The following is a 13,436-nucleotide window of genomic DNA, read 5'->3' on the forward strand; positions in this document are numbered from 1 at the left end:
GTACAGAGAAGGGCAACAAGATTGGTGAGGGGAATGAAGGGATCCTCTTACCAAGAGAGGCTTAATTTCTGCAAATTGCAGTGGCTGGAGACTAGGCATCTGCGCGGTGATCTGATTGAGGTGTATAAGGCCTTGAATGGGTTGAGCACGCTGAATTCTGATGGGATCCTTCCACTTGTTCAGATTATGAACCTAAGGGGGCATAAATTCAAATTAAGAAAAGACAAATATAGAATAGATGTGCGGAAATTTGCCGTTAGCCAGTGGGTAGTTAATTGCTGGAACAAACTTCCATCTGTTGTTGTGGAAGTTGATAGGTTGAATAAATTTAAGGAGGAACTGGACAGGCATTTGGAGGGAATGGTGTGAATTTTTTTTTTTTTTTTTTTTATGGCTGATGATGCATAAGCTCATACACTTGCTTTCTTGCATCACATGCCACTACTACTACTATGCCAATTTTGTTTATTTTCAAACCCATCGAACATGACTGCGACAGTACCAGTCCAGTACCTTTATTGCCATACCTTATATATATCTCAGTACTGATACAAACTATATAAAACATATAAATGTCAAAAACACATAAACCTTCAATTCCTGGCAAAACTGATATTAGTATTAGGTAGCATATAATGCAAGAAAGCAAGCTTGTACAGCATCAGCCAGGGGGAAAAAAACACCTCCCACATCACCTGCCATCCTCCTCCTCCTTCGATTTAAAGGAGGGATTGTTGTTGTTTTGGTTTTTAGGAGCATTAGCAACTAAGGCCATATTGCTCCGGGGATATGCGGTGGTCATTCCCTAACCTTTCCACATCCTCCGTATTTGGTGGGAACGGGCTCGAACCCCGGGTCTAATCAAGAAGCGTGTGCTACGCACTGCTGCTCCTGCCCACCTGGCTATGGAGGTGCCTTAAAGGAGGGAATGGCAGGGTTTAAAGGGAAAATATTTATCCTGCAAACCTCTGCAAGGAAAACTCAATCAAATCACCTCACACTCACAGGTGCCTAGTCTCTAGGAAAAAATATTAACGGTAGAAAAACTAATGATGCTGCTGGATTCAGCACATGAATATATATAAAAAACATTATAAAAACTTTGTTACATAGTATTAATGCTACCGTTATTATTACCTATTATTGTTGCTTGCCTCAGCAAGTTCTCCAAGATTTTCCTCTGTATCCTTCCCCATCCAGTCCCCACCCTTGTTAGTAGCCAAGAAAGTTATTTGGCAGTAACTGTGAATGCTTTCCCATGTGAAAATATTAGTGAAATTCAGTAGAATCTATTATTGCTGATATTTTCATAATAAAGTTTTCCAGTTCTTCATTACCAAGTTTTGTTTTTCCCATTCATCTTTAGTTTTTGATGCTGATGAACTGCAGCATTCATTTTTATTGTAAACACAATAAATTTTAACAAAAAATATTCTAAACAATGGTTTACTTTTGTACACATTCACTATTAGATAACAAAGCAACAATGGAAGAATTAATACATTTATGTTAACTAATTATTACAACCATACAGAAAGCTCAGATGATATGATTATACCAAAGACTAACCCACACAGTAATACTGACAGTGAAACTGTAAAAAATGTAAAGATTTAAAATTAAAAGAAAGCATAGAGCTTACTGTGGTTGCATAGAAATGTATGCAGGAACAGAAATACACATTGCAAGACTGAGCCTGCATTGTTACCACAAAAAAAAAAAAAAATGAATGATATATTTATTGTTAACTGTTGCACTAGTACATCAGTTGTAAAAAAACTACAATATTAAAGTTGTAAATTTTATGGTTCCAACCATACAGAGCTTAAATGGAAATTAACTATTTATTTATAAACGTAAATGAATTAATAAAGGAAACTAAGTAGTAAAGGAAGTAAGATTTAAAAAAATTGCTGTTCTTTGTGGTGTTAAGAAAAAATATTTTTTTCAGCAAGAAAATTGTGTAGAACTTCTGTTAAATGATAAGGAAAACATATAAGCAAATCAATTTTTAAAAAAAATAAATAATTTTTAAATAAACTTTTTTAAATACTTTTTATTTTAGATTATGAAACTGTTTATTTTTTAATTTAATAAAATATCTCAGTCAAAGTTACTAAAGCGTGATGTATACATTTAAGGCACTACATTTTAGCTCATCTTGGGGCTTGCTGCATTAAGATACATTACAATGGTGCTTAGCTAGATACAGATTTTACTGTAGTTATCTTATAGAACTGACCTGAAAACTTATCAAACCAAAAATAATATGACCAACTTACAGGCTTATTAATGTGGACATTATTTAAATCAGTTCCTGTGATGCTAATTTTATCGCCAGGTCTTTTAGTTGGTTTTATCCCTTGAAAACGTGCAACATATGCCATTACACCAAGGTGGTCTACCTCGGGATCAGCCATCTCTTTTGCCTTTAGTAATGGTTCTATTCCTAAACATATACCCCCATTGATGCCTAATGTCAAGAAGAAAAAAAAGAGGAAAAAAATCAATTTTTATCACATTTACTATCCCTATAAGAATTATATTAGCATTCTATAAAGCATTATCCTACATTATAGTGAATGATTATGATAGTATCCTATAAGAATTATATTAGCATTCTATAAAGCATTATCCTACATTATAGTGAATGATATTATGATAGTATTATGTCATTTATACACAGCGGCCAATTTATTAGGTATACCTACCCTTTTCATGAAATGGAGCACTCCTACAGTAACAGCTTCATATTCATACCATGTGCTTTAGAGCAGGTGGACAGATGTTCAGATATACTTTACATATATAATTCAGTGTAAAAATGAGCAAGAAGGAAGATTTAACTTACTTTGAACATTACAAGGTAGTCAATGTCAGGTGCACTGATACCCAAATCTCTGAAACTGCAAGCCTGCTGGGGTTTTCATTTACAACTATGTCACGGCTGTATTTAGATTGGCCCAATAACCAAATAACATCCAGCCACCAGAAATCCTGTGGTTGGAAAGAGCTCACTAATACAAAATGCCAGCAGAGGCTGACAAAACTTGTGCAGGGTATCAGAAAGGCTACAGTCAGTCAAATAATAACCCAGTACAAACAGTTGTAAATAAAGGGTTATTTCAGAATACACAATTTTTATCTTGTTGCAGATAGGATATTATTGCAGCTGACAAGCAAACTGCATTCCCCTCCTGCCAGCAAAAATGAGTAGATGCAATTACAGTGGGTGCAGGAACCAACACTGGATAGCAGAGGATTGGAAAAATGTTGCCTGGTCTGAATAATCCCAGTTCCTGCTGATTCGCACTGATGGGAGGACTAGAATACGGCAAAAACATGAGTCCAGTGGTGGTTTAATGGTGTTGAGATGACGGTGGTGAACACTGGGCCCCATGATCCAAGTGGGTCAACGTTTTGATGCCACAGGATATCGAAAAATAATTTCTGACCAGTAGAATCCCTTCATGGTTACAGTGTATACATCTGCAAATGGGTTCTCCCAACAGGATAATGCACCATGTCAATAGGCATGTATAAACGGAGCAGAAATCCTATGGCACTTTCAACATCTTGCTGGGTCCATGCTATTATGAATCCAGACTGTTCTGAAGGAACTAGTAAGAGGTAGGAATACTACTTAGTGTACAAAATCTATAAACAATTTTGATTAAATTCAAAAAATTTGGTTTGGTTTTTAGGAGCATTAGCAACTAAGGCCATATTGCTCAGGGATATGCGGTGGTCATTCCCTGACCTTTCCGCATCCTCCGTATTTGGTGGTGATGGGCTCGAACCCTGGTCTAATCAAGAAGTGTGTGCTACGCACTGCTGCTCCTTCCCAACTGGCTACAGAAACACAATTTGAAAAATAGAAATAGTTATTGAAGTAGATTAAAAACCTATTAAAAACAAATACTTTAATTCTGTGATATACAGGTAGCCCTCAGTTTATGACCATTTTTTTGCAAATATTCACAATAATGACAGTTTCGAAACCAGAAGGCCAAAAATATCAAAAAACTATAAAAAATTTCAAAAATTAGCAACCGTGAATACCAGATATGATGTAAAGAAATAGCAGTTAATCAGAGATGAGAGCTATTCCCATCTCAGGCAATCAGGGATGAGGTGGTCCTTGAGACCACCTCATCCAAGGACCACCACACAGACATTTTCTCAGATATGCCAGGCAAGCTGTACTTGCTACCTGGGAGTCTAAAACGCTGAGGGAACTGATATTCAGGTGACACTCAAGTCAAGTGGACCCAATTTCGGCGAAGTCCAGACGGGCTGTGACAGCCAAATCCTCTGCTTGCACCTTCACGATGGTGGGACTGTTAGTAATCCTGGATATAACCTCCATGCACAAGTACACGGTGGGTGACCACCCAGGTGTGAACAAACGTAAGCAGGGGTCGAGGTGTGGTGCCCACACCACATGGACAAACACTGACCCTCTATGTTACCAGGCAGTACTAGGTGGTAGAGAACTCATCAACCAGTGCAATACCACCACTTTGCTTATTGGAGGCTTGAAGTGGTGGAACCTTTGTTTAGCCTCTAGAGCTAACTTCCGGTCAACCCTTCCCTATCTCTTCCGTCATGCAGTATGACTGATGACTTTTGAGGTTATGATGAACGTCGTGGCGAGATCCAATATTCCTTACATTTCGAGGGTACAGCTCTAAAATGGTGTTCCCAGGCCGGCCGCTAGTTAGTACACCGGACCGAACCTATTGGTAACTCTCTAGGAGGCTTCTGGATCAGCTAGTATATAATCTTGCTACCTCTACTCTGCCAGATAGTGACTGGAGGGAGTCCGAGTAGTGTGTATGCAGGAATCATTGTGGAGGCCACGTTATGTCAAGGATCTGGGTATATTCTTACCACATGTACGCCATATCCAAAAATTTCATTACTTCATACAGCATGTCCCACCCACTTTTTCTTACTGTTGAATACACCATGAATTGTCAAACTAACAGAGCAAGCTTATCTGCGAAAAGATCTAAACCTCCCAAGCACTTCCTAATTCATTTCACAAATATACGTGGTCTCAGTTCTGATCTGGACGATGTCCATTTCCACTTGCAGTCTGCCAAACCCCATGTACTTTTTCTGACAGAATCTCAGTTATCAGTTGATTCAACTACTGCTCATCTCAGATGCCCAAATTATTCACTGTATGATTCCTTTCGCCTCAAAGGTAGTACTTGTGCATATGTCCATTAAGATATTCCCCGTCAGAGACTTGGCAATTTGGAATCTCCTCTCTTTGATCTTCTCTGGCTTAAAATCTCTCTACCTCATTGTGTCAAATTCATCTGTTGTCTCTACCGTTCTCCCAACTCCACTAATCACTTGGAGCTCTTTGATTCCTCTCTTTGCAACTTGACTTTCTCCAGTCAAACTTTCCTAACAGTGAGGTAATTTTCCTTGGTGATTTTAATGTTCACAACTCCAGCTGGCTTCCATTTTCTAGTCACACCGAGCCAGCAGGTCGAGATGCTGAGGCTTTTGCAATTACTAATGACCTAGCACAGATTGTTCATTTACCTACAAGAATACTGGACAATCCTAATCATACAGCCAATACGCTTGATCTTTTTCTCACAAACAACCCTTCTAAGTACACGGTCGAAGTGAGAGCTCCTTTAGGCACTTCAGATCACAACTTGGTGATTGTCTCTTCTCCAATGGAACCTTTATCTCATGGCTATTCCCAACCTCCTGTTGTTTGGCATTACAAGAATGCAAAATGGGATGACCTGCGAGACTTCTTTTCTTCTTTTCCTTGGTCGGATTACTGTTTCAAAACTTCTGATGTCAACGTTTGCTCAGATCATGTCAATGAAATTATTCTTGCAGGAATGGAATCCTTTATCCCACACTCCAATTTAAAATCTCGTCCTTTATCTAAACCTTGGTTTTCCAATAAATGTGCTAAGGCTGTTCAAGAGAAGAATGTTCCATATCGTAATTGGCTTGTTTCTAATTCTTCAGTGTCATTTTCTGCCTACACCAAAGCTCGCAACAATTGTAAAGCAGTTAGTAATCAGTCCAAACTAGAGTTTGAACAGGCTAAGAGTAGAAAACTTGCTTCTTGCCCTAATGGTAGCCGGGCATTCTGGTCTCTTGCCAAAGCTATTGGCCGCAACTTTTGCCCATCTCTGCTCCCATCTCTGTCAAAACCAGATGGTTCCGTTGTCACTTCAGCCAAGGATAAAGCTGACCTGCTAGCATCCCATTTTTCTTCCAGCTCATGTATTAATGACCTTGGTAAAACACCTCCCACCATTCTCAACACACTCCATTCAATGCCTAATGTGGTCTTCCGTCAAAAGGATATCAGAAGGATTTTGATGAATCTTGATGCAAAGAAAGCTCCAGGTCCTGATGGTATTTCTCCACTTGTTCTCAAAACCTGTGCTCCTGAACTTACTCCTATTCTTTGCCGCCTTTTTTCACTTTCTTATTCCAAAGGTGTTTTTCTTTCTGCTAGGAAATTTTCTCTTATCCAGCCAGTTCCTAAAAAGGGTGACAAATCCCTCCCATCCAATTATCGTCCCATTGCAATTACTTCTACTCTTTATAAAGTAATGCAGAAATCAATTAACCGCCAACTCTTAAACTACCTAGAAACCTTCCATCTGATCAACGATCGCCAGCATGGATTCCGTCAGTGTCGATCCACTGACTTATGTTACCCATCTATGGACTAATTCAATGGAAAGGTTCGGTGAAACACAAGTAGTTGCTCTTGACATCTCAAAGGCTTTTGATCGTGTTTGGCATAAAGGTCTTCTAAACAAGCTTCCATCTTATGGTTTGCCAACTGTTTTTAGTAATTGGTTATCCAGTTTTCTCTCTGATCGCTCACTGAGGGTGATGGTAGAAGGCTCTCTGTCTTCTAACTTCTCCACTAATGCCTGTGTCCCCCAAGGTTCAGTTCTTTCCCCCACTCTTTTCCTCTTGTATTTTAATGACCTTCTTCCATTGACTGGAAATCCTATCCATAGTTTTGCCGATGATAGCACATTGCATTCCACTTTCCATTTTGAGAAACCTTGTCCTGCTCAATCAGCTTCAACTTCTCGAAAATCTGCTACCAATTCCTTAAATGCCGATCTTCAGGTGATTCTCCAGTGGGGCAAAGACAACTTAGTTGATTTCAACCCTTCTAAAACTCAGTCTTGTTTTATATCTCGCAAAAAGGATTCTTCTGCTCCTATGCTTATCTTTAATGACACTCCGATTTCTAGGCAAAATGATATATCTCTTTTGGGATTACCCTGACTTCTAATCTCTCTTGGCACAAGCACATTACAAATATTGCTTCCTCTGCATCTAAAAAACTTGGTTTTTCTCTTTCGCTCTCTGCGTTACTTTTCTTCCAAACAGCTGCTCACTCTGTATAAATCGCAAATCTACCCTGGCATGGAATATTGTTCCCACATCTGGGGGTGATGCCCCCAAAACCTCTCTCAGGCTTCTTGATTCCATTCAGAAGAGGGCAGTTAGGTTAATTAATGATTCATCTCTAACAGAGTCTGTCCACTCGCTTTCTCATAGACGTACTGTTTCTGCTGCATGCCTCTTCTACAGATACTTCCATGGGCACTGTTCTTCTGAATTGGCTTCTATAATTCCCGCTCTCTCTTTCAAAACAGTCCGAACACGTGCCACCACCAGCCAACATCCATTTACTGTCCAACTTCAAACCCACAGAACCAACTTTTCATCTTCCTCATTTATTCATTCAATTGCCGTTTTCTGGAACAACCTTCCTTCACACGTATTTCCTGAAAATTACAATCTAGAGAAGTTCAAGTCCAATGTTAACAAATATTTTCTTTCATCTTCTCAACCTCCAACCCAAGCACGGTACTAAGTACTATAGGTTCTAATACCTCTCGTGTTTGGAGTTCACATAAAAAAAAAAAGTGGCCAGAGATAAGAGGAGAGGAACACTCAGTTCACTTGTTGGTGTACTATTGTTGGGGCCACTATTCTACAGTGTCAGTTTGTTAATTTTAATTTAAAATTGTTGATTAAATTAATAAAATAAAAGCCACCATATCTAGAAAGAGAAGTGTAGTAAAGACAAGCAAATGTGAAATTGTCGTTAAAAGTAACATAGATCTAATGTAGAAAAAAAAGATGGAGGTAATTTGTAGAATGGAAGATGGTCAGACACGTAGATCTAACACGGAAAAAAAGACGGAGGTAATTCGTAGAATGGAAGATGGTCAGTGTGTGGAAGTATGAAATTGCCTCCGTCAACTGTGAGTACCATAATGAAATATGAAGATGAAATAAAACAGTCAATGCAACATGCTACGACAAAGTCCAATGCAAGTGAGTTATAACAGAAATAAACTTTTAGAAAAAAATGGAGAAATTATTGTCATTGCAGGTGGATGACTTAAACCAAAAAAAAAAAAAAAAAAAACATTCCATTGACTCAAGCTGTTATTACTGATAAATAAAATCAATTTTTGAAGATCTTAAGACAAAAGAGGATGGTGATGAGACATTTTTAGGTAGCAAGGGACGGTTCATATAATTTAAATCTTGAAGTAAGTGGCACTGTGTGAAATTAAGTGGTGAGGCAACAAGTGCAGATGCTGAGGCAGTTTCAGCATTTCCTGCAGAGTTTCAAGCCATTGTAGAGGAGTGTAATCATCCTCCTGATCTCATTTTTAATGTTGATGAGAAGGAGCTTTATTGGAAGAAATTGCCATCACGACCTTCATTTTTGCCCATGAAGAGCAGTCGGAACCAGGTTTCAAGGCTGAAAAAGAATCTAATGCTTCTGCTGGGTGGAAAATCCTTTTGGGCCCAGCAGCAGTCTAATGCTTCTGCTGGGTGCAAATGTCTCTGTCACTTTAAAATTAAAACCAATGTTGGCGTATCATTCACAGACACCACGTGCTCTCAAGGGCTTAAACAATGCCATGTTGCCAGTCAATGGTAAATGGAATAGGAGGGCTCGGGTGACACAAGAAATCTTTTTGGATTAGTACACAAGCTATTTTTGTCCTACTGTGCTCTGTTTTTGTCAAGAGAATGAGTTACCAGCCAAGGCTCTTCTTCATTTGGGCAATGCCCCTGGCCATTCTGCAAACCTTGCTGAAGTTGGAACATCTCTGGGCATCAATAATGTTATTTACATGCCACCAAACACCGCTTCAGTTTTGAAACCAATTGACCAGAGGGTAATAGCAACCTTTAAAGCCTATTACCTCTGCCAAATCTTCATGGAAAAGATGAGGGTTTTGGACAGGTCAGACAAAACTATCAAAGATTATTGGCACTCATTTGACATTTTGAAGGGTATTCATAACATCAACACAGCTTGGGTGGAAGTGTCAGTGAACTGTTTGAATTGATTTTTTTTTTTTTTTTTTTTTGATTTGGTAGTTGTTGGCGCATCGGCTTCTGTGGCCATATTGCACCTCCCAAGGTTTTTGCAGTACTTTGATCCAAGCCCGAGGCGGGAATCGAACCCGCGACCTTTGGGTTGCCGGGCAGGTACTTTACCCACTCGGCTAGCCCGGTCGGCTGTTTGAATTGAGTGTGGTGCAAACTTCTCTCACAATTTATGCATGACTTCACAGGATCAGAGCCAGTGGAGAACACTGTTGAAGATGTTAGCAGCCTGGCGCAAGAGGCAGGATTGAACAAGGTTACAGCTGAAGATGTAAGAGTGCTGTTGGATTGCCATGGACAGCAGCTTTCCAATGAAGACTTGGAAGAATTGGCTAAAGAACTAAGGCAACATAAGGAGGAGAAGGAGATATAAAAAGATCACAAGCCTCCTCTAAAATCTAAGAATACAAGCAAGCTACAGCACACCCTTTCAGCCATGGAGACCCTCACTGATGAGCTATGTGAGAGTGACCACAACTGGGAGCGAATGTAAAAAAGTGAAAAGGAAAGAAATTGCATCCATAAGCCCTTATTCTGAGATTTTCAAAGAAAGAAAGAGGAAATCTCAACAGTCAACACTGCATGCTTTCTTCAAAAAATGGGTAGATCCTCAACCAGGAACTTTAGCATTAGTAGAGGCATATGATGCAAGAAAGCAAGCTTATACAGCATCAGCCAAAAAAAAAACAAAAAAACTTCCCATTTCACCATCTGTTAGCTCCAAAAGTTTGACCACTTCTTCCTTCAATTTATTTAAGCTATCAATTTCCACAATGAGAGATGGAAGTCTGTTCTTGCAATCATCTACCTGCTGGCTAAAAGCAAATTTCCACACATTTATTCAACAACCATCTTTCCTCAATTTCAGTTTATGCATCCTCAGGTTTGTAATTCGAGCAAGAGGAAGAATCCAATCTCCTCAATCCATTCAAGGCCTTATACACCTCAATCAAATCACCTTTCAGGTGCCTAGTCTCCAGACACCACTGCAATTTGCAGAACATAAGCCTTTCTTCATAAGAGCACCCCTTTGTTCCCCTCACCAGTCTTGTTGCCCTTCTCAGTACTCATTCTAGCAACTCTACATCCTTCCTAAAATGAGGCTTAAAGACCTGTACAAGGTGTGGCTTGATCCCTTGTATAAGGCAATGGTATAACCACCTCGTTACCCCAGCTATCAAAATTACTGTATATCATTGACAAGACCCCATGACCTACTCCGGCAACCTGTCTGCACTGCTCAGAAAACTTCACATCAGAATGCACAATTATCCCCAGGACGTTTTCATTCTCCACTACCATGAGAATAATACCATACAGTTGGTACATTTCTCTGGGATTACTGCTAACCATATACATTACTTTGCATTTATCAATGCAACTTCTCAGCCCATCTGCCCAACTTTTCCAGATCCTGTTGCAGCAGCATACTACCATTACTGTTATTAATACAACCTTTGTATCATCTGCAAACTTTGATATTAAGCTTGATATACCTTCACTAATATCATTGATAAATATATAAAACAACAATGGGCCCAACACCGAACCCTGGGGGACTCCACTAAGAACATTAGTCCACAAAGAACAATGTCCACTGATTACCACTCTGTCTTTTCCCACTCAACCATTCTTTTATTCATTGTACCAACTTGCCATTAATACCATTCTGCTCCAATTTGTATAGTATTCTTCCATGTGCAATAGGTATCAAAAACTTTACTGAAATCCTAGTATTTGATATCAATATCAAAATTATTTTTTGTATCCAGTACCTTTGTGAACACGTCACAGTATCCAATCAAATTGGTCAGACAAGCCTTCCCCTTAACATACCCATGCTGTATATGAATTATTACTCCAGTCTTGTCTAGGTGATCCTGCAATGCTTCTTTAACCACTGACTCCATTATTTTCCCTGGAACAGAAGTCAAACTAACAGGTCTGTAATTACTTGCGTCGTCCTTTGATCCCCCCCCCCTTGTGAATTGGAGACATATTTTCACTTCTCCACTCTGTGGGGACTTCCCCTGAATCCAAGGATGCTCTCATATTTATGGCTAAGTGTTTGCTCACTTCCTTTGCCACCTCCTTTAACATAACTGGATAGATTCCATCCACCCCAGGTGCCTTTCTTATGTTTAACTTCAACAATTTCTCCTCCACTTTGTTCTCAGTTATTACAAAATCATTTAACTCCGTGTTAGAGTTTGTCCCTCTCCTCTCATCTGGCCCACTCTTTGAATAACTCCTCATTTGTGAATGTAGATGCAAAATACTCATTTAGTTTGGCAGCTATCTGAGAATGATCATCTACAGTCAAACCACTGATATCACATGTACCAATCTAATTCATCCCCTTCCTTTTAGAGTTTATATAAGCAAAGAAGTCTTTGATATTTTTCTGTGCATCCGTCAGCAAAGATTTCTCATAATCTGCTTCACTTGCCTAACCTCCTTTGTGACTTGGTTATAGACTAGCTTATATCTGCCATAGGCTTCTGTGTCACCTGATAATTTATGTGCATCCTATGCATTTTTCTTCTCTGCTACAAGTCTCAATAGTTCATCTGAAATCCATTTGGGCCTAAACCTAGAATGATATTTCTTAGTTGGAACAAAAAACATAGTAGCTTCTAAGATTACTTCTTTGAATGCTTCCCATTTAGAATTTGCTGTTGATATAATCATCATTTGGTTCCACTGTAAAGAATTTAAAAAATCTCTGAGACCACTGCAATCACCTTTATGAAAGCAAAAACCCTTCCCTCTACTTTGATGGTAGTTACATCTTTAAGTAAATACCACATCAGTACACTGTGATCACTGCCACCTATTGGTTCCTTTATCTGCAACTTCTTAATGCATGAATAATCACTGCTGATAATCAGATCAAGAGGGTTACTCCCTCTGTCTGCCTCTCTAACATGCTGCTGTAGAAAACAATCATCCAATAAATCCACAAAACCCTTTCTAGGGTGCAAGTGACCAACCCAGAAGTTCCAGTCAATATCTTTGAAGTTACAATCCCCCATTATAAGACAATCTAATTTATTGGCCCACTCTATTTCTCTGTACAATTGTTCATTGTACTCATCAGAGTGATTACCCCTATAACAAACTCTTACCCTCATTTTTGCTTTCCGTACTTATGTCACACCAAACTGACTCAACATTGCACTGTCCATCTATGTCAACTGGATGCACTTCCTTAGATGTTATGTTTCTTATCTAACAGCATAACCCCACCTCCCTTTCTGTTCTGTTTATCCTTTCTGCACACGTTGTACTCCCCAAATCCCAATTCTGCATTCCTTAGAAAAGTAAAATGCAAAGTAAAACTTAAACAGAAAAGTAAAATTCAGGGGTCTTACACCGATTTTTTTTGCGACAGTTCCTTAAGTAACTAAGCACTGTTGTAAACAAAGGGCTACCTGCATTCTTTAAAATAAAATAAAAAATGAATATTTAAAAAGTAATAATTTTATATAAAATAAGCTGAAAATAATAAATTTATGCAGGAAAATAAATCTGAATATTTTTTTTTATGTACATGATAGCATCTTATACATGGGGAAATACGGTACATAGAAATGGAACAATAAACCCCAAACCGAAGAGGTATTAGAACCTATAGTAGTAGTAGTAGTGGCACGTGATGCAAGAAAGCAAGTGTATGAGCTTATGCAGGATCAGCCAAAAAAAAAAAAAATCACACCATTCCCTCCAAATGCCTGTCCAGTTCCTCCTTAAATTTATTCAACCTATCAACTTCCACAACGACAGATGGAAGTTTGTTCCAGCAATTAACCATCCGCTGGCTAAAAGCAAATTTCCGTACATCTATTCTACATCTGTCTTTTCTTAATTTGAATTCATGCCCCCTTAGGTTCGTAATCTGAACAAGTGGAAGGATCCCATTAGAATTCAGCGTGCTCAACCCATTCAAGGCCTTATACACTTCAATCAGATCAACACGCAGGCTAGTCTCCAGCCAC

General features: G+C 38.9%; 1 protein-coding gene across 2 annotated transcripts in view; it reads right to left on the bottom strand.

Moving 5' to 3' along the window:
* The window catches only part of jbug (filamin-type immunoglobulin domains fbug), a 1,114,928-nt gene that overhangs the window by 956,299 nt on the left and 145,193 nt on the right, over nt 1-13,436 (bottom strand). For both annotated transcript variants that reach the window (XM_090381438.1, XM_090381439.1), the window contains exon 6: nt 2,283-2,473. In XM_090381438.1, the coding sequence (XP_090237564.1) occupies nt 2,283-2,473 (191 nt within the window). The remainder of the gene's footprint in view (nt 1-2,282; nt 2,474-13,436) is intronic.

This window comes from Mastigoproctus giganteus, chromosome 9 (assembly GCF_048544385.1).
Source record: "Mastigoproctus giganteus isolate SK-2022 chromosome 9, ASM4854438v1, whole genome shotgun sequence".
Taxonomy (NCBI): Eukaryota; Metazoa; Arthropoda; class Arachnida; order Uropygi; family Thelyphonidae; genus Mastigoproctus; species Mastigoproctus giganteus.